The 26,706-nt window shown below is 48.8% G+C and overlaps 1 protein-coding gene across 3 annotated transcripts in view; it reads left to right on the top strand.

The window, feature by feature from the left end:
• WDR41 (WD repeat domain 41) overlaps positions 1-26,706 on the top strand; it is a 33,899-nt gene that overhangs the window by 3,951 nt on the left and 3,242 nt on the right. Inside the window, exons 3-8 of one of the 3 annotated variants that reach the window (XM_058656248.1) lie at positions 11,819-11,867; positions 13,539-13,670; positions 14,856-14,918; positions 17,243-17,354; positions 20,983-21,045; positions 22,403-22,513. In XM_058656248.1, coding sequence (XP_058512231.1) covers positions 11,819-11,867; positions 13,539-13,670; positions 14,856-14,918; positions 17,243-17,354; positions 20,983-21,045; positions 22,403-22,513 — 530 coding nt within the window. Of the gene's footprint in view, positions 1-11,818; positions 11,868-11,906; positions 11,926-13,538; positions 13,671-14,855; positions 14,919-17,242; positions 17,355-20,982; positions 21,046-22,402; positions 22,514-26,706 lie in introns of those variants that run through there. The other 2 variants (XM_058656250.1, XM_058656249.1) reach the window with 2 other exon arrangements.

Here is a 26,706-nt window from a genome sequence, read left to right as displayed (position 1 = left end):
CAAACCTGTAATCACACGGTTCATCCTTCCAGCCTGGCCAGCGCTCCTCGTTGTCCAAGCGCCTGCAGTGAGCCATCCTGCTGGCATAACCACAGGTGCATCTCACAGGTGTGGGACCTGCCACAAAGGGGGAAGGCTCTCCTGGGGTCTGCAGCTCCAAGATTTTAGAGTCTCCTTTGAGACACCTGGCAGGGATCCACAGGCCGTGTGCACAGTAGCGTGGGTGTTGCAGCATGCCAACACTGTCTCCTGTGTACTGCCAGCAGGTGAAGGCCTGCTGTCAGCGTGGCCTCCTCCAGGCAGTGTGCATGCTGCTGTATCACTTGAGTGAGCATTTTGGTGAGAAACTCTTGTGAAAAGATAGGATTTTGAGTAGTTAATGTTTTCTTGTGACATGTTTTACCTTGTTAAATTTCAAGGTTAAGAAAAGTATAGTTTAATGTAACAATCACAAACACTTGATCTTTAAAGGAAAATAAATTAAAAAATTAAAAACTTTAATTGCTTGACAGATTTGATATAGTTGGCTGATATAATTCTAAAAATGTGGAATAAATCCTTCTCCCCTTCTTCCCCCACTCTCCCTCTTTCTACCTTTGTTGTTTGTTTTTGAGGTAACGGACACTAACCGTGACATCATTTGCAGGACTGTATGAAGGTGTAGCGTCTCACTGGGTGACAAGTCTCACAGGTGAAAAGCAGCAAGTGGCCGGTTGTCTCATCTGGAAACAGGACATATTAAAAGCAGTCGCACTGACATGTGCAGGGTGCTCTCAGCGTATTGTCTTCACGTGTTCGTATGGATTTCTGGGGTTCCCGGTTGGTCGCCGTCCCCTGCCAGCGGGCAGGGCAGCAGGTGGTCATCGCAGAGGTGCTGGAGGAGCTTGGTTTTCCCACAGGTGCTTGTGTAAGCTCCAGCTGTTCAGGGATGCAGCATGTGTCTGTGGACAGTAAAAGGCTGTAGCTGAGTCTCACTTACCCACGAGATGGCTTTCAGCAGCCTTGTCTGTGTGGCTCCCCCAGCTGAGTGTCCTTGCCTGTGCCAGCAGAGCTGGGGCCACTCCTGCCTCTCTGATCAGTGGGAGACAGGTTCTTGCATAAGTAGTGATCGTGAAATTTTTTTTAAAATGTATTTATTTATTTGAAAGGCCAAGTTACAGAGGGAGGAGGGGAGAGATCTTCCATCCATTGGTTCACTTCCCAAATGGCCACAGTGGCCTGACCTAGCCTGGGCTGGGCCATTCCGAAGTCCAAAGCCGGGAGCTTCCTCTAGGTCTCCTGTGTGGTGCAGTGGCCCAAGGCTTGGACCATCTGCTGCTGCTTTCCCAGGTGCATCAGAAAGGCGCTGGACTGGGACTCGAGCTGAGTCGGTAGGGGCTGCCTGGGTTGCAGGTGATAGCATGATGGAGTTTTCACAGCAACAGAGCAGGCTCCACATGAAGAGCGTGGTGCCGTGTTCTGCTCTCGGTGGCTGGAGCAAGCCAGGAGGCACGTGTTGACTCTTGGTGGCTGGGCCCTATGCTAGGTGTTGAGTGGAGGGAGAGAGGATTATTTGTGGCCACATTGGCTGTTTACCACCCTCAGTCTGCATGACTGTAATTGATTATAAGGCCAGCCTTTTGGCTATTACAGTTTAGGGATTAAGGGACTGGACGAGTAAGCTGTAATTCTTTGATTAAAATATAATTAGATTGAAGTTTTTCAGTCACAGACGGTAAAATTTTGAATTCATATTTTGTTTTTTGAAGAATTAATTCTGTAGTATACCAGAACCAAAAAAATTAGAGTCACTCTTCCATAACATCTCAGAAGGAATAAAATCTGTAAGCAGAGGCACTACGAGCAGAATTAAGACGGGGCGTTTTCCTGTCTGATGGTTTCCATAGGCTAGAGTTATTTGTGGTCTTACATGTATGTATTCTTTATGCATTTTCAGATTATTGAAATGCTGATGCAGTTTTAAGTTTTATATCATTATACTTGTTCTGTTTTTATTTAGCTTTTAGAGGCATTACAAACTGGTTTTTTTTTTTTTTTTTTTTTTTTTTGGTCAGCTGTTGTAATCCAGGTTTCACGCTTCAGGTCTTTAGATAATATCATCTTATTGAAAATTTTGCAGAAGGATTTTCTTGTTTTCTCAGTGGCTCAGCTCAAATCAGTGAGTGGAAAATTTTCTCAGATTGGTTTTTGGAGATACCAAATAAATCCTGTAGACCTAACAGACAGCTGCCTTTTCTCTTCTTCTTTAGTATTTTTGAACATGAAGTGAGGGTCATATTGATTGGGAGATCACTACAGAAGGCTAAGCCTCAGCCAGAGTCTTCCAGAAGAACGGACTGTGCTAAAATTGCATGTAATACTCCAGCATTGGACACATTAAGCTAAACTGAGTTTGTAAGCCATTTTAAGAATGGTTTTCTCAGTAACTTGTTTGATCATTGCTCGCACCTCCAGGAAACAGACAAGGTCCTGTAGGGTGGTGAGCATGACCCGTGCAGTGCCAGGCCGGAGCACGCCAGTGCCTCAGGGGCGGCTGGGGCAGCTGAACTGAGACGGAGCGGCCACCTTGTCCAGTTAGGTAACCCAGTGGAAACGAGCAGTGCGCTCTGAGTTCAGGAAGCTGGCCTGGGCTGAGTGCTGTCTGTTGTGCCTGTTGTTTTGAGATGAGAGCTCCCTCCGTGGTCTGAACGGCTTAGGTCCTCTCGGTGCCAGAGTCCTCTGGAAGCAGACACTAAGATGGAACCCAGCAGGCAACAAGTGGGCAGGGAAGCAGCCCTGCCCAGGCAGGACAGAGGCTGTGCGGCCTGAGACCCCTCCCGGGAGCTCTGTACTGGAGGGCCCACAAGGGGGCCCTAGATGGCTTCTGCGGGGGTCATGGTCACGGTCATTGTCCAGGAGGTCTGTGCTGGCTGCTGCCTTGCAGAAAGCCACTGCGCCTGGGAAGGACGGGCTTTTGGCAACCGCACTAGAGAATTCTAAGTCCAGCTGTCCTGTTGTCAGTTGTGGGGTATAGTCCATGCCTCTTGGGTAGTTTCTGAAGGAACTGTAAATATGTTGGTTGATTGAAAAGACTCACTTAATTTTCAGAGCTACTGACCTGGAGCACAGAATCCTCCTGAGTTCCAGCAGCTGTCGCTGGTGATGGGCTGGGGGTCTGGCAGTGTTTACATTGAGTTGAGGCAACTTGATTGGCTATAGCAGATTTGTATTAAGCTTTGTGGCCACCTCTTCCTGGCCCCAAAACTGTCTGGATTCCCCAAGTGACTCTTGCTCTGGTGAGTTTGTTTATTGGGGTTTCGCTGTTTTTGGACAGAGCTTTGCTTTTTACACAAGGGAAGAAGGCCAGTGCCCCACACATGTGCATGGGCTACCCTCCAGTCATGTCCTGCTTGTAGCTGCCTCTGGGTTGTGCTTGCTCAGCTGGATAAGATACTGTCCAGTGTGAGAGGGTGGGAGGAGTGAGCGGGAGCATAGAGTCCGATTCTGGGACAAGAACAGCATAATTCTGTAATGGCTAAATAGAATTTTCTTTCATTTACGAAACACCTGCAATAAGCATTTGGAAGTTACTGTTGTTGTGGGGGTATGAGCGAGATCATGCCAGACAAGTCTAGGATGTATTGAGGAATCTTTATTACTCAAGCTTAGTGAAAACAGGGCCCACTAGAAATAGCAAATCACGAATCCATGTCATCGAAACCCCAAGAGGAACAAATGGCCATTAAACTGAAGTCCATCCATTAAACTGAAGACCTATGTCCCAGCTTCCCCAGCAACATAGGTTATCCTAAGAGACATGCAGTGAACGACCTGGACACACTTCCAAAGCTGCATTCACCTTCCCCTGGCTTCCCTGCCCACACTGCATTACTGCTAGGCCTCACCTCTCCAGGAACTCTCAAAAGTACACACATTAGAAATACAAAGCATCTTAGCATTGCGCTCTTCACTGTCCCGCCCAAGCAGTGAGCAGGGGGTGAGGAATACACACACACAGGGGTCGTGCTCAGGGGCTGCCTGTCCTCAGTCTGTCCACGGGGATCCAGAGAGCAAGTCGGTACTGGGGAGGCTGAGAGTCGGAGTGCCAGAGTGAGGGAGGCACAGGACCAAGGGAGTGAGCCCCTCCCTATCATGGACCTCTCTAGGGGCTTGTGAGGGGAGTGGTTACACAACAATGCAATGCCACCCCTCTCCGGTTCCAGGTGATGACAGGTGAGCATCACAGGTGGGCAGAAGGGACCACCTAGGTGGTAGGGGTGTGTGACTTCCAAGCTAGTGACCCTGAACGAGTTGCGTGCCCCACAACACTACATTTGAAGATTTTTTAAATGTATCCACAAACACCCTCCCGACAGTTTGAGTATTGGTGCGGTTAATTACTACAGTGGCCTGTGATGTTCAGATCACACTGCTGGTTGACTCACTCACTGGCTAACGTTGGAGAATGCTAGGGAACTAAAAGCCTTCTGAAGATTGGTTCATATAGAGCAAAGTCAGGATGGATGCTGCCTTTCTAACATCATCAGTACCTGAAGTCAGTAGTAATTCATCTCTTACAGAATTGCAACATTATAATTTGTTATCTGCAATATTGAAGGGAGGAAAAATATGTAGAACTGGAATTGTTATATGTAAAACTGTATTATTTGGGGGAGAAAAATTAGAATAATTTACAAGTAGTGATAAAGGAGGAAAAAATATTTCCCCACCTTCTTATGTTAACTTATAAGGTTCCTATAAAACTGATAAAAGACACACAAACAAGAGAAAAAAGAGCAAGCAAGTGTGTCTGTGTGCGTGAGGAGAGCGCTGGACAGAGGCCCTTCCGGGGTGCTGGCGTTTTCTCCAGAAGCTCGCAGTTGTCTTCAGTGGAGAGGAGTCCTGTGGTAGAGTGGTATACTTGGAGGTTGCGTGCTCTAAACTCTTTCACATTCAATCCATTTAGGCTCTTGTACTTGGTCAATGTTACTGTCTCGGCTGTGGTAGAGTTGCCACAAGTTTGCTGATGGAGTGTATGGATCAGAAAGGCCTGGAAAATCATCTTTTCAGACATTCAGGTTGGAATCTTCTGTGGGTCCTAGGTTGGTTACCTGCTAGGTGACAACACAAGAAACTAGTTGGCAAGTCTAGACTGTGACAACTCCGTAAGACAAATAATGACTTTTAAACAAATAAGTTTTGAGGAAAACTTAGATGGGAAATATAATTGAATGAAAGAAACTGTAAAATCAGTAGCAGTGTGTGAGTCTTATTTGGATCCTGCTGCTAATAAACTCTAACATTTTTGTCAGGTAGGAAAATTTGACAGCTGATTGTACGAAGGCATAAACATGAAGTGTGGTATGAGGTGGAGGAGCGCTGGGGCTGGAGGGGTGTGAGGTGTGAGGTGGAGGAGCGCTGGGGCTGGAGGGGTGTGAGGTGTGAGGTGGAGGAGCGCTGGGGCTGGAGGGGTGTGAGGTGTGAGGTGGAGGAGCGCTCGGGCTGGAGGGGTGTGGCACAGGATGGGGCCTGGTGCTCTAATCTGCTGAGGAGGGATGGGGGAGACAGCGCTAGCCTGAGGAGCTGTTACAAGTAACCTCCACTTTGGTGTGCATTTACATTTCCTTAATGAAAAGCTGAAAAACTGATAGAAAAAAAAGCCTAAAATGGCCACTTAGAAGAAATGTGTTTCAGTATGGTAAAATATTTTTCTCAGTTTTAGTATTCAAGGGAAACCCACTCCTGTGTCGCTCCCTTGGAGAATAGAATTCATTGGCAATAAATGCAGGGTTCGCGTTGTTCCTCCCTAAGTCAGGGAGACTTACTGGACAGTTAGCCGGCATCTCACGCAGGGTTCTGTTCAGACTAGAAGGTTCTGTTTGGAAGGCACGCAGAGGAGGACCTGAGCTGGGTGTTTTTTGGCTCACCTATGCCGTAGGCCTGGGTGTTTGTCTCATCGAAGCACTCTGGAAACCCGAGCTCAGGGGAGAGGTTCCCTGATGGCTCAGAGGGTTGTGGATGGCAGTTCCTCCTTCACACTGTGAACTTGATGTGTAATTAGTTTATTTGTGATTTGGGGACAGGAGGACAGATTTTTTTTAAATTTTTATTTATTTTTATTTGAGAGGCAGATTTTACAGAGAGGAGAGACAGATGGGGGGCCATGCATTCACTGGTTCACTCCCCAGATGGCCACAGTGGCCAGAGCTGAGCTGATGAGAACCTGGGAACCAGGGCTTCTTGCCAGTCTCCCATGTAGTGCAGGGTCCAAGGGTGTGGGCCACTCCTCACTGCTTTCCCAGTCCGCTGGCAGGGAGCTGGGCCATGAACGGGTGCGCATGGGCTCCTGCAGCCGGCAAGGGACACTTGCCGGCTCCAGGAGGACAGGTTTGCTTTAGCGTGTGCCCGTGGGAACTATGAAGGCTTCTATCTTTATTCTGTGTGGGAGTTGAAAATGGATCTTAGACTTTTAGATGTGTGTGCCATGTTAAAATATATTTTTATTAAGGAAGAGGGAGGGTTGAGATTTCAGGTGGACGTAATGAAGCCACCCGTGGCATCAGTAACTGACTCTCCCAAAATGCCCTGCGGCTTCCACCTCTCCTCTTCCGTCCGTGTTCAGTGGTTCTGCGCATGAGCAAACACCTACTTGAAAGGAATTTCATGGGCTCGGCAGCGTGGCCTAGTGGCTAAGGTCCTCGCCTTGATCCCATATGGCCGCTGGTTCTAATCCCTGCAGCTCCACTTCCTCTCTATCTCTCCTCCTCTCAGTATATCTGACTTTGTAATAAAAATAAAATAAATCTTAAAAAAAAAAGAAAGGAATTTCACGTTATTTTTGTTTCTGTCTAGATTTTAATTTTTGAGCAACTTTTCATTTTAATTTTATTGCAGCAGTACAGCATTTTAATTTCATCACGGATTAGCAGGTAATTTGTGGGTTAGGTAGGAATTTAGCTAATAGCCCTGGTTTTCTATATTGCTATAATATGTTCGGTTTTGGCTTTTTTTGTTTTTTTAAAACATTTGTTTATTATTTGAAAGGCAGGATTACAGAAGTAGAAGGAGAGCGAGGGCAACTGATGAGCTGGTTGTACAGCCTGGCCTGCGCTTTCCAGCCACCCGAAGTTGTGCAGCTGCACACACAGGGTTGTACTGGTTGGGAACTTGAATTTGAGAGGCCCTAGGCTTAGTAATTGACTCCACAGGACCTTCTATTAAATCAGCGTCTTGCTGATGGGTATGAGTTGTTTGTGAAAGTGTTTTATTACACACGTTTGTGAAATTGGTGTATTTTCATCCCAGTGTTGGTAGGAATGAGAACTTTCCTAGATGTTCGAGGGCGAGTGGCTTAGGGGAATGGTGTTTGTAAGTGAAGTGGCTGAGTGCTGTTCTTTCCTGAGGGACAAGAACCTTCTTGGATGCTCTTAGATCAGGCCTATGCCTATTGCTGGAGTGAATGAGACATTGACACAGTGAATGTAGTCATTCTGAGAAATCAGGAGGATGGGCCCGGCACAGTAGTGTAGTGGTTAAAGTCCTCGCCTTGCACGCGCTGGGATCCCATATAGTCGCCTGTTCTAATCCTGGTGGCCCTGCTTCCCATCCAGCTCCCTGCTTGTGGCCTGGGGAAGCAGTCGAGGACGGCCCAAAGCCTTGGGACCCTGCACCCGCGTGGGAGACCTGGAAGAGCTCCTGGCTCCTGGCTTCGGATTGATGCAGTTCATGGAAGATCTTACTCTCTATCTCTCCTTCCCTCTGTATCAGACTTTCCAATAGAAATAAATGAAGTCTTTAAATTAAAAAAAAAACAAACCAAGAGGATGGAACAGTCTAGAAAGTCTTCCTTACACAGTGTGCTTCACCTTGTTAAATTTGTTTTTTCATATGTATAGTCTTTGCATACTCATTTAATTGAATTAGTCTTCAGGAATATTTTTTAAAGACTTGCTTTATGTTAAGAAAACTTGAAGGGTGTGCGTAAGAATTGGGTAGGAACCTGGGGAAGAAAGAATTTATATTAGTGCGGTGGGATTCCTGTTCTCCAGTTTCTGTTTGTGACAGTATGTAGGTACACCAAGAATGATAAAAGGGAAATAGGAGCTTTCATTATTATTCCAATGACTCTTACAGAGAGCTCTTGCAGTGAATGTTTGCTCATTGACTCAGTTATTTGTTTGGTAAGTGTTTCTTTCAAAAAAATTATTTATGTTGAAAGAGTCAGGGAGAAATGTTCCTCCAGAGGTGTTGCACCTGCTGGGTCACTCCTCAGAGGGCCACAGCAGCCAGTAGGCCTCCTGACGCTGGGAGCTCCATGCAAGTCTCCCACATTGGTGGCAGGGACCAAACACTTGAGACATTTTCTGAGACATTTCCTGTGGTTTTCGCCAGGCTGTTGTCGGGGCTGGGCTGGAAGTAGAGCAACCAGATGCCCGCTGGCGCCGATGTGGCTGCTGGCATCTCGGGGCAGCTTTACTGGCTGTGCCGCAGTGCCGCACACAGTGCCACCCCAGGAAGCCCGTTGACCCTGCCTGAGGTCCCCAGAGAGTTGTCTGACCATTTGGTAAAGTTGTATTAGCTATACTTATTCTGAGAGGTTTTTTTTAGATTTTTTTAATTTTTATTACAAAGTCAGATATACAGAGAGGAGGAGAGACAGAGAGGAAGATCTTCCGTGGATGGTTCACTCTCCAAGCAGCCTCAATGGCCAGAATCTTCTCCCACGCGGTGCAGGGTCCCAAGGCTTTGAGCCGTCCTCGACTGCTTCCCCAGGCCACAAACAGGGAGCTAGATGGGAAGAGGGACTAGAACCAGTGCCCATATGAAATCTGGGCGCATTCAAGGCGAGAACTTTAGCCACTAGGCCACTGAGCCGGGCCCTCCGAGTCTTTTTTTTTTTCTCATTAGAACATGCCAAAATTTGGACATGTCATATTGTTTTGGTATCTTAATTATATACCATTATCCTTCATGGTATATAAAATAGTTGTCTGAGAAGTAACAGTGCCTTAGACTTGAAATTTCTAAACAATATACTTCTAAACTGATGAAATTTTATGATATCAAGGCAAGCGCATGTGTTAGTTTTCTCGGCATTCCCTAGCATAGAATCTCATTTAGTGTGTTCTGTACTGTAGTCAGTAAAGAAGTGTTTCTTTCAGGACCTTACTTTGAGGCTTAAACCTGTGGATTCTGCTAATTGTTTTAGGAAAGTAGTCCTATGAAATGATATGACAATACATTCACTAGTACTCCGTTTTTGTAATGCATTGCTTCTTTTCAGTAAATGGTCCTGCTGTTAGAAATTGTTTTCATTTTGGATCTGGAGATGGTGCAGTGTGTGCTTGGCTGGTCATGTGGACTGGGATGGACTGAGGAGCAGAGCCAGGTTCCAGTCACTCGCTGAGGCAGGAGACATGCTCTCCATGCCCTTTGTCAGTTGTCGAGAGGTGGGCGTGTCACGAAGCTTCACTTTGGTGCTTCATGCTTTGTGGGAGGTGAGTACTAAATACTGAAATGGCCAATAGTGGACGAGCGGCCGTGTGGAAGGAAATTAACTAACCAGTGAGTGATGGATCTGGGAGCCATAAACAGTTGGCTGTGATTTCATGCTTTTGTTATTGTGCGTTCAAACTTTGTTCACTAAACTAATTGAATTTGAAGTACAATGCTGTATATCTTATTTCTGGATTCTCAGCTGTTCAGCCATCTCATATTGAGAGTCAAACTTGATAAAAATAATGAGAAGTTAAAATCAGGGTTAGAAAAACTATATTTTAAATCTATGGTCTTCTCAGTGGAAGAAAAACAATTATAACTTTAAAAAATCAATAGAAATTGGTGTTTTATACCAAGTAAAAGCTAAGACCTTGAGTCTTGCCCTCCCTGCCATCACTACGCAAATAAGAAAACAATAGGCCCAGAAACACAGGCTGTCCTAGACAGACTGCCAAGGGCTCCTCAGGACCCAGAACGCCGCTCAGCGTTCACTCCCAGCTCGTCTAACCATGGGCGTTCAGTGTTGATAGAATAATCAATCGGATTAAGAGGCTTTTTCCTTTGTGTGTTCTAGCTAGTTATCTAAAACTTCTTAAAGGTCTTCTGTATTAAAATGATGTATCGCTCTATCTTGAAGCCTTTGGTGCGCTGTCTTTGCCTGTTTGCCGGCCTGTGGGTGGTGGTTTAGCCTTGTCCTGGGAGTTTTCTCGGGGTTTTGGAGGTGGTCTGGAGGCACCTGAGAGCCCGCCACAGCCTGGTGTGGAGTGCCTGGGTCCGAGTCCAGCTCCGGTGGAATTCCAGGCTCCTGCGAATGCTCTTTGGGCTCTCACAGGACAACTCGGAGGTGAATTTGGGGCTGCTTGTGCCTGTGCGCTATAGGAGCGTGCTGGCTGAGCCCTGCTCCTGCACGCCCCGGGTGGCGGGAGATGATGGCGCATGGACTTGAGTCCCCTTCCTCGTGGGGAAATCCAAGTGTGATAAGTTTGAATTTGAATCTCAGAATATTCAGCAAAGTGTTACATGAATGAAACAGTGAGGTCCTAAGTGTGTTCTCTGGGGTCAGAGCAGACAGACACACGACAGGACCAAGTGACGTCTGTGTCACGTGACCCGGGAGCGGCCACCAGTGTTGACATGAATGAACTGGTCCACGGCATGCCCAGATGGGGCAAAACCCAGTGACCTGCTGCAGCAGGCTCAGCTCTTTCTCAGTGTCGCAGCTCTTGGAATATTGTGAATTTTTCCTCACTGTAGGGCCGGTTACATTTGGCTCACAGGGATTTTTTCTGTGATATCACTTGTCTTCTCCGCTCAGAACACCCAACCTGAATTCACGTGATTGGAACAGATGGGACAACTTTTAGTAGATTCTGAGTCATTAAAATTGTTCCCCAGCATTAATAATTGTGCCGCATTATTAATGGGAGAAGGTTTGAAATGCATGCAGTGTGGGTGTGATGCCCCCGGGATGAGGTGCGGGTGGGTGTGGCCTGGGAGGGGACCGAGGTGCGGGTGGGTGTGATGTGTCCCCCAAGATGAGGTGTGGGTGAGTGTGATGGAGGGACGAGGTGCACATGGGTGTGATGTCGCCCAAGATGAGGTGCGGGTGGGTGTGATGTCCCCAGGGGGACAAGGTGCGGGTGGGTGTGATGTCCCCGGGGGGACGAGGTGCGGGTGGGTGTGATGTCCTGGACAAAATACGGTGAGGAGTGCTGTGTGAGCAGTGTCTTCTCCACAGAATGCAGATGATAGGGTGGAAGAGGGCCAGAGCAGAAGTCGTACTATGTCTTATTTCCTGGAATGAATAAACTATCCTTTGTGTTTCAATAATTTTTGATAAACTTCCCTCAGAAAACCAAACAAAAAACAGCAAATGGCAAAAGTCAGAACCCCAAACCTTGTAAGCCAAGAACACAGAGCTCGTGTGGGCAGGGCAGGTGCGGCGTGTGCAGACGGAGTGGAGATGGAGAAGCCGTGCAGGGGTGGGGTTGAGGACAGGCTCCGAGCGCCTCCTGGGCGGGGCTGTCTGGGCAGTCTCCGTGGTTTCTTGCCATGTCGCCTAAGTCAGGGATTTCGTAAGATGGTAAAATGTTAAGGCGAGGAAGGACTTTGAAGAATGTCTGTTTTTCCTTTCATTGTTACTGTTACTTTTGTAAACCTGTAACGTCTTCACCTGCCTAGGCACAGAACCAGAAAGTATTCTACACTTTCTGCCAAATTAGCTTAAGGAACTCCGTCCTCGATAGTAGTAGGTCCAGGTGCCAGCGCTGTGACTTCATGATGCTCCCTCAGTCTCGGCAGCCGAGGTCACTGATTTCTTAACCTTTCTTCCTCTGCTCAGGTTTGCGTCAGCTGGTGATGACGGAGCTGTGATTGTGTGGAATGCACAGGTGTGTACTGGTCGTGGCGGCCTGTGTCCTGCAGGCTGCTCTGTGAACACTCCTGGGGGTACATTTGCACTTGAGTAATGTTTGAGACTCAGACACTTGAAAAGGGCTTGTTAGGATAAATCCACTTAAAACAGAAACCAGTGTTTCATAATAAAAATGAAAAGCTGCTTTTTGTTTTTTTTTTTTTTTTTCTGGAGAAACAAAGGCCAGATATTGAAAATTTTTTTAAAAATGTAATTTCATTGAACTAAACAGATTTCTTCAGCAGCTTTGCGCTGACTTCTAAAATGAATGTTGATTTAATAGTAAAAACATGATGTGGTATTTAAGAATACTTCAGCGCCTTGCCGCATTTCCCAGGCCTCTTTTTCTTCTTCTTTTAACTCACACTGCTCCTTTGCAGCCTTTTTGTTTTTGTCCTCGTTTTAGGCTTTTTTTTTTTTTACTTGGAAAGGCAGATTTCAGAGAGAAGGATCTTCCACCCACTGGTTCACTCCCCGGTGGCCTCAACAGCCGGAGCTGAGTTGATCAGGAGCCAGGAGTTTCTTCTGAGTCTCCCACTCAGGTGCAGGGTCCCAAGTCTTCAGGCTGTCCCCCATTGCTTTCCCAGGCCACAAGCAGGGAGCTGGAAGGAAAGCTGGGTCTTGGCACCCATATGGGATCCTGTCGGGTGCAAGGCGAGCTTTTAACCGCTGAGCTGTCATGTCAGGCCCTGGATTGCTCTTTAACACTGATTTTATCACGTTCTTGTAACCGTGCAACCTTTGGGAGATTTACAGATTACTCTGTATTAAAACTGTCTTTTTTACTTCTCGGGAAATTGGTGAGAGACTCAGACAAAGACACTCAGGATAGTGCAGAGATGATAGTTTAAACAGAGAAAACTCAAGTTGATGAGCTTAACAGGCTGCACTGCATGTGCACACACACCTGTTACACACACATCTGTTCCCGTATGTGGCTACTTCCATGTAGAGACCTAGAGAACACATACTTGGATCATAAGGGCTCTCTGGATTTTTGCCATCAGGTTAAGTTCTGATGTTTATCTGCTAAATTTACCTAATTCTTAAGACCATAGGAGAGGATACTGCTTTTAATGTCGTATACAAATATGCAACGAGTTAGCATTTTCGTCCTCCCTCCCTCCCTCCCTCCCTCCTTCTCTCTCTCCCTCCCTCCCTCCTTTCCTTCCTTCCTTCCCTCCCTCCCTCCCTACCTTCTTTCCTTCCTTTCTTTTTTTAAAGATTTATTTATTTTTATTGGAAAGCCAGACATACAGAGAAGAGGAGAGACAGAGAGGAAGATCTTCCTTCTGATAGTTCACTCCCCAAGCGGCCGTACAGCTGGAGTGCAGCTGATCCAAAGCCAGGAGCCTCTTCCGGGTTTCCCACAGAGGTGCAGGATCCCAAGGCTTTGGGCCGTCCTCGTCCTCGACTACTTTCCCAGGCCACAGGCAGGGAGCTGGATGGGAAGTGGAGCTGCCAGGACATGAACTGGTGCCCATCTGGGATCCTGGTGCATGCAAAGCGAGGACTTTAGCCACTAGGCTACCACGCTGGGCCCATGGCTCTTCTTTTGATTCTGCATGGTGATTTTTCTCAGTGTTGGCGTTTAAGGCTATTTGCATTGTGAAAGATGAGCCTCTTAACATTTTTATTGTCATTGCAGACAGGAGAAAAGCTTCTTGAACTCAGCGGACACACACAAAAGATGACAGCTGTTTCGACATTTCCTTGCTCGGTGTCTTGTGCAGAGCAGCGCTCACTCCTGCTGACGGCCTCCGCGGACAAGACGGTCGTGGTATCCTTAGCCTGGGAACAGTGGCTGGCGGTGCTTCTGTAGGACACAGCGTTTGGGTAGCTGGGAAGCCTGAGACTCGAAACCCACTGAGCAGAACTGCTCTCTCCAAGTCATGTAGTCATTATGCATATTTGCTTTTAAATTTAGGAAAACTGCTTGGGTTGGAGAATAAGTGAAATTTTGCAGCTTTTTCCAGCAAAGAAACTTCATGGCTCCTGCCTGTAAGAGCCTTCGTGTATCTGAGTCCAGCAGAAGGGTGACCTGCTAGCTGTTCAGTGTTTATGCCAGCGTTTAGTAAAGTTTTTTTTTTAAGACTTATTTATTTTTATTGGAAAGTCAGATATACAGAGAGGAGGAGAGACAGAGAGGAAGATCTTCCGTTGATGATTCACTCTCCAAGTGAGCGCAACGGCTGGTACTGCGCCGATCCTGAGCCAGGAGCCAAGAACTTCTTCCAGGTCTTCCACACGGGTGCAGAGTCCCAAGGCTTTGGACCGTCCTTGACTGCTCTCCCAGGCCGCAAGCAGGGAGCTGGATGGGAAGTGGAGCTGCTGGGATTAGAACCAGCACCCATATGGGATCCTGGCGCATTCAAGACAAGGACTTTAGCCGCTAGGCCACTGCGCTGGGCCCCAGTAAACAGTTTTTAAAAAGCACAGTTACTTTCCTTTGGCCATCCTTTCAGCCAAAAGTTAAGGTGTGACAGTGGAAAAGGCCTAGTTATAACATGCCTGTGTGTCAGGCATTGTTCCAGGCGTTTAACACATATTAACCAGTTAATCTATAAACTAGCCCTTGGAGGTAAATATTCTCATCTAGAGGTGAGAGAGGCACACAGAGCCAGGTGATTTCCTGGTGGTTGGGGTCAGGAGAGGGGTCCCCAATGGAATCCTGGTGCTTGCAAGGCAAGGATTTAGCTGGTGAGCCATTGCGCTGGGCCCAACAACAGTTGCAGTCTTAATGCATGTGGATTCAATACTTCAGGTACTTATTCTAAATCATAAGCTTGCTCTGCTAAGGCGACAACTCAGTGTGTGAAATAATTTGTGTGGTAGTATCAATGCTAACTTTTATTTAAATCTCATAAGTAAATACTTGATATTTGTGATTTGTCAATTAGAAGAGTTTTATCATAGTCAACATTTTAGAATTCCATACGGAAATTATTTCTTAACATCAATTTAGGTCTGGGACAGTGACACTGGCAGACTGGTGGAGAGACTGTCATGTTTCCAGTCCACTGTAAAGGTAAAGTCATCAGCAAGTGAGTGGGTTTGTCTGAGAAAAATAGTTAAATACTGAATGAAGTTTGTTTTGTCGTTTTTCCACATTGTTTTTATACCTCTAGTCATGGGATTCTTGTAGGACTAGATGGTGGGGCATGTGTGTGCTCAGGGCTGAATGTTTCCATTGCAAGTTAGGTCAGGGGCTAATTACCAAAGCATGGAAGGAGAAAGGTGAGTCCTGGTCGTTCGAGCCGTTCCATGGGCGTGTGCTGGCTGGCAGCTGTGTGTCTGGGAGAGCAACGTGGTGGCTTTACCCAAGCTTTTTAATTGTCAGTTTTGGGCAAATGTATTGACCAGTGGGATGTTTCCTTACTTGCTAACTGTATATACGTATATGTTACATATATAAGTGCTGTGTATAATATATCTCTGTGTGTATTATATATCTTTGTGTATTTTATCTCTGTATTATATATCTGTATGTGTGTATTATATATCTGTGTGTATTATATCTGTATGTGTGTATTATATATCTCTGTGTGTATATATCTATGTGTGTGTTATCTATCTATCTATATATATATCTATATGTATATATATAAAGGAAAAATTCCAAAGAGAGAAAGGGCTGCACAGAGCTTCCATCTGCTGCTTCACTATCTGGGTGGCTGAAATGGAGGGCCTAGGCTAAGCCTGGAACTTCATCTAGGTCTCCTGTGTGGGTGCAGGGGCCCAAGCCAGAGCCCGAGCCCGAGCCCGGGAGCCGGAGCCCGAGCCCAAGCCAAATCTGGAGCCCTAGGTCGAGCCCGAGCCAGATCTGGAGCCCGAGGTCGAGCCCAAGCCAGATCTGGAGCCCTAGGTCGAGCCCGAGCCAGATCTGGAGCCCGAGGTCGAGCCCAAGCCAGATCTGGAGCCCTAGGTCGAGCCCGAGCCAGATCTGGAGCCCTAGGTCGAGCCCAAGCCAGATCTGGAGCCCTAGGTCGAGCCCAAGCCAGATCTGGAGCCCTAGGTCGAGCCCGAGCCCGAGCCCACACTCAGAGCCGAGATGGCTCAGGGCACTGCAGCACCTGCTGGCCTTGAAGACAGCTCTCTCCAGGTTAGAACTGACACTCCTTCATTCCGTTTTGTTTGTTTCCCCTTCTCTCTCTCCCTCTTTCCTTCTCTATTTTCCCTCCCTCCCTCTCTTTTTCTCTTTCTTTCCTCTCCTCTCTTTCTCGCCCTGCTTTGTTCTTTTCCTCTGTCATCTGCCCATCTTTTCTGCTCCTTTTAACTCAGACTCCTCTTTGTAGAATTTCTCTTGTCATTCTGATTCTGGATTGTTGTTTAGCCCTAATTTCATCATGCTCGTGTAACCCTGCAACCATCCACACTGGACAGCCTGGCTCTGGCTGCCTGTCAGTGTAGTGTTTGTGTCCCGCCCAGCTCCAGTCATTAGAGGGATTTGAGAAGTGGAGCAGATGAGGGCCCACGTGGTGGCCCAGTCACTAACGTCCTTGCCTTGCATGTGCCAGGAAGCTCACTGGTTCTAATCCTGACAGCTCTGCTTCCCGTCCAGCTCCCTGCTTGTGGCCTGGAAAAGCAGTCAAGGATGGCCCAAAGCCTTGTGACCCTGAGCCTGCATAGAAAACCTGGAGGAGGCTCCTGGCTTCTAGCTTTGGATAGGTGCAGCACCGGCCGTGGTAGCCATTTGGGGAGTGAATCATCAGATGGAAGATATTTCTGTCTCTCCTCCTTTGTATATCTGACTTTCCAATTAAAAAATAAAAAACAAATCTTTCTTTAAAAAAAAGCAGATGAGTGCTCACTCTGCCTGCCTGCCTGCCTGTTAATTGGAAACCTCAGAGAGGCCAGGGATGTTTGGCCTACAAGTTAAGGAACTGCTGTTGGAATGCCTCGTTTTGAGCCCCCGTTCCATGCCCACTCGCCCTGGGTCACAGTGGATCATGGCTTAGGGAGCTGTGTGCAGGAGTGTGTGTCTCTCACCGAAGCCTGGTGTTATCAGTGTTGCAGGCTCTGGTCACTGGTGAGGGGGATTGCATCTGTTTCTGCCTTTCAAATTAAAAGCAATTAAACTTATTTTTAAAAAATAACTTGCAAAGATCAACTGTGGTTTATGCAGGAAAATGAACTAAGTTTAACATCAGAATATTAATCAGTGAAATATACCATAGTGAGAATGCAAAGCTGGAATTACATCATCATTTCAATACATGCAGAGAAAACATTCCATAGACAAGCCCCCTTTCCTTTGTTGGAGAGCTGGTTTCCAGAACTGGGGACAGATTTTCAATTTTCTAGACAGGAAGTGTTTTTCAGCCTCATGTCCCTGTCCCCTCTGCTTTGCAGTGTTTGATGGTTCTCCCACGGCTGGGCATCTGGCTCTCTGGTGGAGATGAGCTGTGTGTGTGGAGCCGGAATTTAGACCTCCTGTGCAAGGCCACCCAGCTCTCGGATGCAGGTAACTGGGACCAGGACCGACAGGCTGGATGGCGCGGTTCCTCCATGAGACTTGAGGCTCTCCTCCCCCGCCATGCCAGCTCAGGCAAGTGCTGGGTACAGTGAGGCGAGCCTGCTGTCCGGGTTGAGAGGGGCAGCGAGCCCACTGCAGTAGACTCCTGTGGCTCCCAGGAGCACCTGCTCTGTGGGTCACTGGACTCGTGTCCGTGTCTGGGACTGGCCTCACCGTCAGCTGGTTTGTTTGGTTCTGTCTTCTCAGCCCTCTGTCAGCACTCTGTCAATCGCATGGACACCAAGGATGGTAAAGAAGGAGAGTCAAGCCTATCCTCAGGATAAAAATACTAAACTATGAAAGAGGAGACTTAAATGTGAATGACCCTGGAAGTCATGTAATATGCCGTTTTTGTTTCTTACTAAGAAAACAAACCAGTGGACACCCCGGACAGGATGCTGGCTGCATGTTGTTGATGTTTTAGAGACAGCACAGAGGGTCGGAGTCTGGCACAGCTGAGAAGGTTCTGCTTGGAACCTTGTCCCCTAGCAGGGTGCTTGGGTGTGGGTCTTGGCTGTGCTGCCTTGTCGAGCCTCTTGGTGCAAACCCGGGGGTCGGCAGGTGGTGGCTCCCATCTCTGCATTTAGGGAATGGGTAGAAGCCCTCTGGTTTAAATGTCTGGTTCATCCCTGGATAGTTTATCTCAAGATGCGAAGTGAGGAGCTGGCTGGGGAATCAGCGGTGCGTTGCCAGGATTCGCAGCTCCTCAGTGTCACATTGGCTCCAGGTTTTGGCTGCTCACTGCTCCGTGACAGCTCCTTCGATCACGCCCATTTTCCTCTTTGTTTCTTCTGCTTTTCTGGGATTATTGATGAACTTTCTTCCATGAACTATTAGTAGCTACGTAGTAAAATGTAGAAATTGGGCTGAGAAGGAATCTTGTGTGTGTTGCTGGAAGAACTACCTGTAACTGCAGTCTTCCTCCTGTGGGTGGTCTGGGAGGACCGAGTAATCCCTGTAGTGCCCTGGTCCCTGGGCGATGCTGGCAGCCTGGGGTGGGCCCTCGGGGAGTGGCCGGTGCCTTTGCCTTTCCAGACGGTGGTCACTGCGGGCAGTGGGATGAGCACATCCGGGCGGGCCGTGTGCTGTGGCCTGAGCACAGACCTGCCTCCCCTGGGTTGTTAGCTATTTGGTATTTTGACTCACAAATAATTCCATGAACATGCTTTCTGCATTGAGAATTTTCTGTTACTCATTTTCACATCTCTGCTTTATTCTTGTATTACCTGGCTTTTTGTTATGGTAACGAGATGTCCATAAACAGCTAGCTTGTATGAGAGGTTTGTTGGCTCATGGTTTTGTGCAGTTGCAAGGGGCAGGCCTTGGCTCTGGTGTGGTGCCCCTAGTGGCTGGCGGAGGTCAGACAGGCAGGCACAGACTGCTCAAACCAGGACTTGTCTCACTCACAGCCTTCCTAAAAACGGCCTTGGGGGTGCAGAGCCTGGGACCTCAGGGAGTCCCCCTAGGGATTTACTGCTCATAGCTGGAGGAGCGTTTCCACCTGCTTAGGCCGTAGGCCTAGGACTCGGCTAAGGCTGGGGGCCGGCCATGACCAGAGCAGCTCTTCTTGTGTGGGAAAAATGCAAACCCCCTGGGAGTAAGACTTGCAGGCAGAAAGCCCCCTGCAGAGCCTGCGGAGCTGGAGTGACTAGCCAAGCCTTCTCCAGATTTGCAGGTCAGGGGCTGCAGAAGGTCGTGGAAAAGGTGTTAACAAAGAACTGTGATGGACTGAAAATTTTATACCAAAATAGCCTCTATTTTCCACAAGTTTCTGAAGACTCTTTGTATATGTTTTAAGTTACATAAATATCATGTTGAAAAAATTAATAAAACAGCTTTTTGCTAATGAATGGTGGTTTTAAAATGCCAAGCCTCTATTTTGAAGTTAAGATTATCCAAAGCCATCCCATGACTCAGCTGTGGGAACAAGTGCGGAATTTTGCATTTAGATAAATGTGGTAGACTATTCAACCCGATGCATCGAGAACATGAGGGATTTTGTCAGTACATTTTTGACGAAGTTTGCCTTGTAAGGACCACTCCCTTGGCTGCTGACTGGCTCTGTGGGTGGAGGAGGAGCAGGCCACACCTCCACACCGCCTGTGCTTCATGCTCAGCACACCCTGGTCTTACCCACTGGGCGAGCAGGGCAGGGGCTGCCACCTCCTGGAGCCAGCAGCAAGTCCTGCCCCGTGCAGTGCCACCTCGAGACCTGGGTGGTTTGCCCTGTGCTTGATGACTGACTGTCAGTTCCCAGCATTTTCTCTGTTGGTTCCACTGAGGCTGGATGGCTCTAAGAACTCCAGGGGATGCCACCTTCCCCCCGCCTATGGGAACAGGTGGGAGATGGCAGGCTCTCCCCAGAACCACCACGTGTTTTCCTGCCCACACGCTCTCTGAACCCTGTGCTTTGGGTTCTGTGGAGCAGAGATGGGCACTGACCACTGCTGAGGGGCTGGGTCTCCGGTCCCCGCCCCTCCCAGGCTGCTGGCTGGGTGTCGGGGGAACGGCTCAGCCCTGCGGCCTTGCTCCGTCTGTGCTGTGACTGCCTCCGGGCTGCCAGCCTCCAGTTGTCTCAGCAGCCAGAAGGATGCTGTGACCATGGTGGTTCCAGGACATCAGGAGTTGTGTTGGGGAGCCTGGCCTGCAGGCAGGGGTGCATCACTGTCACACGAGAGTGTCCCTCGCTGGGCTAGCCGTGGTGTCGTGGATCGAAGCCCTACTTGTGTGTCTGATGTCAGCAGTTTCTGATCTGTATCTCTCCAAAACTGCGCTTCCTCAGTTTTGTGTTCTGTGTGTGAACTCCTTGCTGAGGATTAACTCTGTAAGTTGGGGGACTGGCCACACCCTACTAAGACCCTAGGTTGAAAATGTTTAGAATTCAGTGTTTACCTCTGTAGCTAGTGCCTCAGTATTGGACTGTGTTCTGAGAACTTGGTCGTCTGGGGCTGGCCCAGCAGGCACCGGCAGGACACTGGGCCAGAAGCAGAGTGGCCAGGACGTGAAGCAGCACTCTGTTACGGGCTGTGCAGGAGAGAGAGCCAGCCAGCTGCTGTTCACTGGGTCACTTGCCAGATGGCTACAACGGTGCAGCCGACAAGCGCCAAGGGCCAGGAGCTCCGTCCTGGTGCCCCGCATGTGTGACAGTGACTCAACAGCGTGATCCATCTTCTGCCACCTTTCTCAGAGCGAGAGAGGCAGCTGGGAGCTGAGCCAGCATTCCAGTGTCGGGGCTTCCATCACAGTGCAGACCCGTTCCTCTCTAATGTTTCCAGGTCTGGGGGTTGTAGAACAAGTTCTGCTCCAGGACAGCATAGAGGTCTGACTTAACACTTAACAGTGGAAACATTCCAGGAGCATGATGTCCTAGCTTTAATGGGTCAGTAATGTCTCCCAGAGGTCTCCCAAGCCGCTTTTTTGCAGACACATTTTCTGTTTGTGAGCAGGTGAGGTTGTGTACTGGCTGGGATTTATGCTGTACTGTTACTGGTTTCCATATGGAAAGTGGCTGACATGAAACAGTATATTTGTAATGTAATCCATGGCAGAAAATAATTTGCTTTATATGTTTTTGAAGGGATCACTGCTTTGGCTGAAATACCGAAGAACTGTGTTGTAGCAGCAGTTGGCAAAGAGCTGAGTGAGTATGTTTTTTACTTTCTCTTTAATTGTTGAACTTTTGACTTGTATGTGCATGCTGGAAAGACTAAGGAGCATTGGCGAGGCCTGTCTGCCTTGCCCAGCCCTGTCTGGGGTCGCTGACCCGCAGCAAAGGGGAGTGTTGTCGAGGTGTTGGTGGTTCTGGTTCCTCTCCGCGTTCACAGTGTGTTCAGACAGGATTTGCTGCTCATTCTAAAATCCCAACCCAAGAATCCCTTGGCAGTATTCCGACTCACATAGGCCTCATAGGTTGTTCTCTTCCGTGTCTGTGTGGATGGCTGTCAGGATTTAATGGCGTTGCTAAGGGTTCATCAACTCATAGAATACTGCCAGTTACAGAGAGGAACACAACGTTGCCTCTTTTCTGGAAAGAAGTGACATGGTGGTAGCTTAGCGCTTTCAGAGGGGGAGCTGTGATATCTGTGGACTTTGACGGCTCTCGGGGTCAACCCCCCAGATCTCAGCACCCACTGCTTGGTCTCATTCCTACTGTAGGCCATGAACTTGCCAAGGCAGGGACTGGTTTTGCTAGCATTCAGTACTTGAGGTGTCTAGAACTCTTCAGGTCGTAGAAAATGGTACATGCTTAGTAAACGTTTGTTCAAGTTCTGTTGATTTGTGCATTTTCTGTGGGATCTTCAGATAGTTCATGGAAAATATGTAATATGAAAAACTTGGCATTTCAGAAATTTGTTGTTTGATGCCATCATTCTGCAGCCTGTAAAGTACCTTATCTTCAGTGAAGTTAGTGGTCACTCTACTTAAAGTAGAACCGAGTTGGTGACGTCAAATAATGAGTATGAAGCAATGTGTACAAAAGAACTGCAATGCCAGCTGAACTGATAAGGCATGTTCTCTCCTGGGAACTCCTGACTCGGGGGAGGTGCAGGTGTCACGGAGAGTTGACCAGCAGAGCAGCTGCTCAAATCTTTCCTGAGTCCAAGAGAAGTGTGACTTGGTGAAGGGAGCAGCTGACGCAGGGTGCAGGGTGGCCCTGTCGGGGAGACCTCTGTCGGGGGGCCCCTGTCGGGTTAGGGCAGCAGCATCACTGTCTGAAGGAAGACAGGAAGTGGTTTGCGGGGACACACGCCAGCACTTGCGGGGTCAGAGGAAGGCACTCGGCAGATGGGCTTTCGGTGTGAATACTTGTACCAAACTTTCACGCTGTGCTGCCTAAATGTGTACAACTGTGGTCTGGCAGATAATAAAAAGAACATAACTACTGTCTGTCCCTCTGTCTACCTTCCCCCCAAAAGAAGAAAGAACTGCTTGTTTGTTGAGAAACAGCGTGTCTGTCCCTCTTAGAGCATGTCATGAAGGTGTGTGTTGGCATCTAGTCATTTTCAGGTTGGCGGTACCCTCGGAAGGCTCCCGGGAGTGGGGGATTACTGAAGCCAAGCGCCTTCACGGGCACCAGGATAACATTCTGTCCTTGGTCAGTGTCAATGGTAAGCTCATGTATTTTCATATGTGTGTTTGTGCATGCTAGCACCACCTTTCTGACCTTCTGTCTTGCACCCGGGTTTTAGAGTCACTATCATGAGGACAGCTTTAGGAGCAGGTGTATAACCCTGTGGGCAAGATGCTTGGAGTCCCTGCCTCACAGATGGCAGCGCCTGGGCTGAGCTCACAGCTTTGCCCCATCTCCAGCGCCTAACGTGCACCCTGGGAAGCAGGGGGGTCCTGTCACCTGTGGGAACAGGAGTGGAGTTCCAATTCCTGGCCCAGCCTCAGCCACTGCTGCCTTGTGAGGGAATGAACCCACAGAAGAGAACTCTGTCTCTTTGCCTTTCGAGTAAATGCTAATAAAATCCTAGAAGCTTTCGACGAGCAGGGTTTGTCATGGTCCCTTTCTGTGCAGCTGTGGGTCTAGGGAGTTCCTGGGCTGGCAGGTCTGAGGGGGGAGACCTGAAGAGGGTGGAGTCGTGTGGAGGCTTGGGGACAGGAGATCCATGCCCACAGGCCCCTTGGTGTGGCTGTGGGACACTTCATGGCCTTGTAGCGTTCCATCAGTTTGGCAAGTTCCTTTTCTTTAGAGTGATTGGGAGGTTATGCCCTTTTGTCTCACTGTCCACATGATGCAGTTCAGTGCAGCAATTTTACAGAGAAATGAGCAAGATTCAAGCCTGAGTAGCTGTGGTCGCAGGCCCCCAGAAGCCCAGCTGACCCCAGAAGGTGTTGCCTGCAGTGGGGGTTTGGGCTTTGCATGAGCCGTGTCTGCCTCTGTAAGTTACATCAGGTGTCAGGGCAGGATTGTAAGCCCCAGGTCTCGGCATGTAGCTGTGTGACCTGCGAGCTGTCAGATGAGCAGGATCTTGGTGGTGACCTGCTGTGGGATGGCAGGGAGCTGGGTGCCCACAGGCTGGCTGTGGCTCATGGGTGGTGGTGGTCTGTGCAAGTGGAGACGGGGACACGGCACACATGGGTGCCGCAAGTGTCCTTTCTGTCCCTGGGACATCCTGTGTACCTGTGGGGCAGAAGTGACAGTGAGCAGCAGTGTCCTTACTGCTCCCCTGTATGCATGGCCGCGCAAGCATCCTGTCTGTGACTGAGCCCTAAGGCTCAGTCCCCAGGCTGCAGGGGCAAGGGGGACACGGGTTGTGGAGGGAGGGGACGTGAGCCAGCCCCAACCTCAGGGGTTTCATTTTGCTAATGGGATGTGCAAGGAGGCTTTTAACATGTAAACAATGTTTTCTTCACATGTTTCTCTGCCAAATTCTTTTTAAAAATTTTAAAAAGATTTAATTTTTATTGGAAAGTCAGATATACAGAGAGGAGAGACAAAAAGATCTTCTGTCTGATGATTCATTCCCCAAGAGGCTGCAATGGTTGGAGCTTAGCTGATCCAAAGCCAGAGCCAGAAGCTTCTCCATGAGGGTGCAGGGTCCCAAGGCTTTGGGCCGTCCTTGACTGCCTTCCCAGGCCACAAGCAGGGAGCTGGATGGGAAGTGGAGCCACCAGAATATGAACTGGTGCCCATATGGGATCCCAGCTCGTGTGAGGTGAGAACTTTAGTCGCTAGTTTGCCGCACAGTGCCAACTTCGCCAAATTCTTAAATGGAAAACTAAGCAATGAAGTTACAGGGCACTCTGGTGCATCCTGTGACTTGGTGACTGTAAGATGGCATTCTGGGTGGGTAGGACCTGGTTTTTAGGCCTCACTGGAGGTCATGTTGGCTGGCACAGTTGGAAAAGCTTCGCCAAGTGGCTGCATGTGTGTACAGCCACAGGTTGCCATGCTGCCATTCCCTGCCTCACTTGGGGCTCCGCTCCTCTGCCTTCCCCAGGTACTGGCACAGCATGTGGTCGGTGACTGGGGTGGTCCTTCTAGGGAAGGTGCCTGTCCCCAAGGTGGCCCCGGGGCACCCCTGGAAGTGCACCAGAACCCTCAGGAGGGCTCGGAGCTGGGCGAGGCCACCCTGCTGACTCTGCCTCTGGACACTGCTGCTTTCTGTCCTTCTGCCCTCTGTTGTGCTAACAGCAGGTGCCAGGGGAGATGGCCACACTAACACGTTACAGAGCTGGGCTGGTGTGGCGTTAGGGCCTGTCGGTAACTGGCACAGGGACATGATGCTGCTCAGACTGAGTGCAAGCACGCTGTCTGGGAGCCAGAGGCCTGTGGGAGGCGCTGCTGCGTGGCCTCAGTGCACCGGAGAGAAGATTGCAGGCTGGCAGTTAGAGTCTGCAGCCTGCTTCTCGGCCGAGCAGGGAAGTGAGCTTGTGGAGACGCCAGTGCGTGTCCCGAGCCCACAGTGGGCTCCAGGGAGGCCTCTGCTTGGGTAGGGGGCGGCACTGGACCTTTCTGACAGAGTTCGTCTGGTTCCCAGGGATTTCTGTTTTGCTGGTTTATTTTATAAATGAAACAAATCACAATTGCTCAAAGGTATATTCTTTTTAAAAAAGCTTTATTTATTTGAAAGAGTTGTAGGGGACATCTTCTGGTTCACTCCCCAAATGTCTGTAATGGCCAGGGATGCACCAGGCTGAAGCCAGGAGGCAAGGACTTACCTGACTCTCACACCTGAGTGCCGGGGCCACGGCGTGGGCCGCCCTCTGCTGCCTTCTCTTGTGCAGTAGCAGGGAGCTGGATGGGAAGTGGAGCACCTGGGATGCCAGCATGATAGATGGTGGCTTAACTTGCGATGTCATCAGTGTATTTTTGAATTGTAGATAACAGGATGTTTTAGTAGCACTGATATGGGATCGCAGCAGGGGTTCAACATAATATCAAAGACTCAAAGAGAATGTGTTATGTCTTATTTATTTAGTTAAAATTAAAAAAAAAAAAAAACGCTCCATTTTCCAACTGCTGGTTTATTCTACAAATGCCTACAACAGCTGGGATTGGACGTTCCCAGGCCAGGATCCCAGCATGCCAGCTGGGTCTACCGCGTGAATGTTCCAGGGACCCCGAGGGGGGAACAAGCCAGGGGCTCTGACCGGGGGATGTCCCAAGAGGGGCTTCCCCCACACACACCGCTCTTAAGATTATTTACTCGAAAGGCAGAACTGTTAACCAGAGAGTGGGCGACAGAGGGAGGACTTCCATCTGTTGGGCCACTCCCCAGATGGCTGCAAGCGCTGGGGCTGGGCCAGGCTGAGAGCAGGCAGCAGCCTGCCTGGGTCTCCTCCCTGGGTGCGGGGCTGCTGCTGCGAGCCGGGTCACATGCGGACACCTGGTCTCAAACCCACGCTCATCTGGGATGCTGGTGTGCACCACGAGAGGTGGCTCAGCACCCACTCTGTCGTCTGTTTTCAAGGAGTGTGCATTTAGTTTTGATTAGTATAATTGTTCTACTTTGGTGTGTGAAGAACCCAAGGTAAAGATTGAATGGTTTCCTGTGCTGCACTGCACCAGATTCATAATCTGTCTTACCCTCGTTGTGTGTTAAAATTAATCAACATTCTTTAAGATCATTTCTAATCTAGTAGTTGTGCATCATGTGTAAAGTGTCGGCCCATTAACTTCATCTTCCTAAAGGTTTCCAAGTTGCACAAGAATGAGGAAGTGGAGGGTGCAGTCTGGAAGAGTCAGACCCTCTTGTCAATCGGCACCGCACAGGAGAGGGGTGTGCACATGTGCGTTTCACTGTTGATGTCAACAGTCTTTTTACTTCAAAATAGCATTAGGTTTAGAGCGTAATGTTTAGTGGTGACATTTTGTATGTCTTATTTATTCAGTCACCAATTAAGTATCCAATTATCTTCAGATTTCTAAGATAATATATAGCAATCTTGTACATTTTCTAAAAGCGGAATTGTTGAATCAGTAGGTTTAAGGTTTTCACACATATTACCAAGTTAAAGTCTTGAGGAAAAGGTGTTCCAGTTTATTCTAGAACACCAGCTGAGTATCTGTGTGCTGGTCGTGTTTCTGCCAGCGTTGTGGCTTTGCCTGTTTGCCACAGGCATGAGTGTGTGACACCTGCTTGCAGTTAGGGCCAAAGGCGCATCTCACAGCGAGAGGCTCTGTGTCCTGCTTGTTTGGCCTTGTCAGGACCTTCGCCTCTTGCTCTGTTGGAGAAGTTAACTCCTTCCTAACCTGTGGGAACCCCTTACAGACCAAGCCTCTTTTGCATCTTCCTCAGCCCTCCCCCTCACAGACACTGCCTGGGCTCCCCTCAGCCCGACCCCACACAGA

Source organism: Ochotona princeps, chromosome 28 (assembly GCF_030435755.1).
Source record: "Ochotona princeps isolate mOchPri1 chromosome 28, mOchPri1.hap1, whole genome shotgun sequence".
NCBI lineage: Eukaryota > Metazoa > Chordata > Mammalia > Lagomorpha > Ochotonidae > Ochotona > Ochotona princeps.
This window is presented reverse-complemented; position numbering and strand designations above follow the sequence as displayed.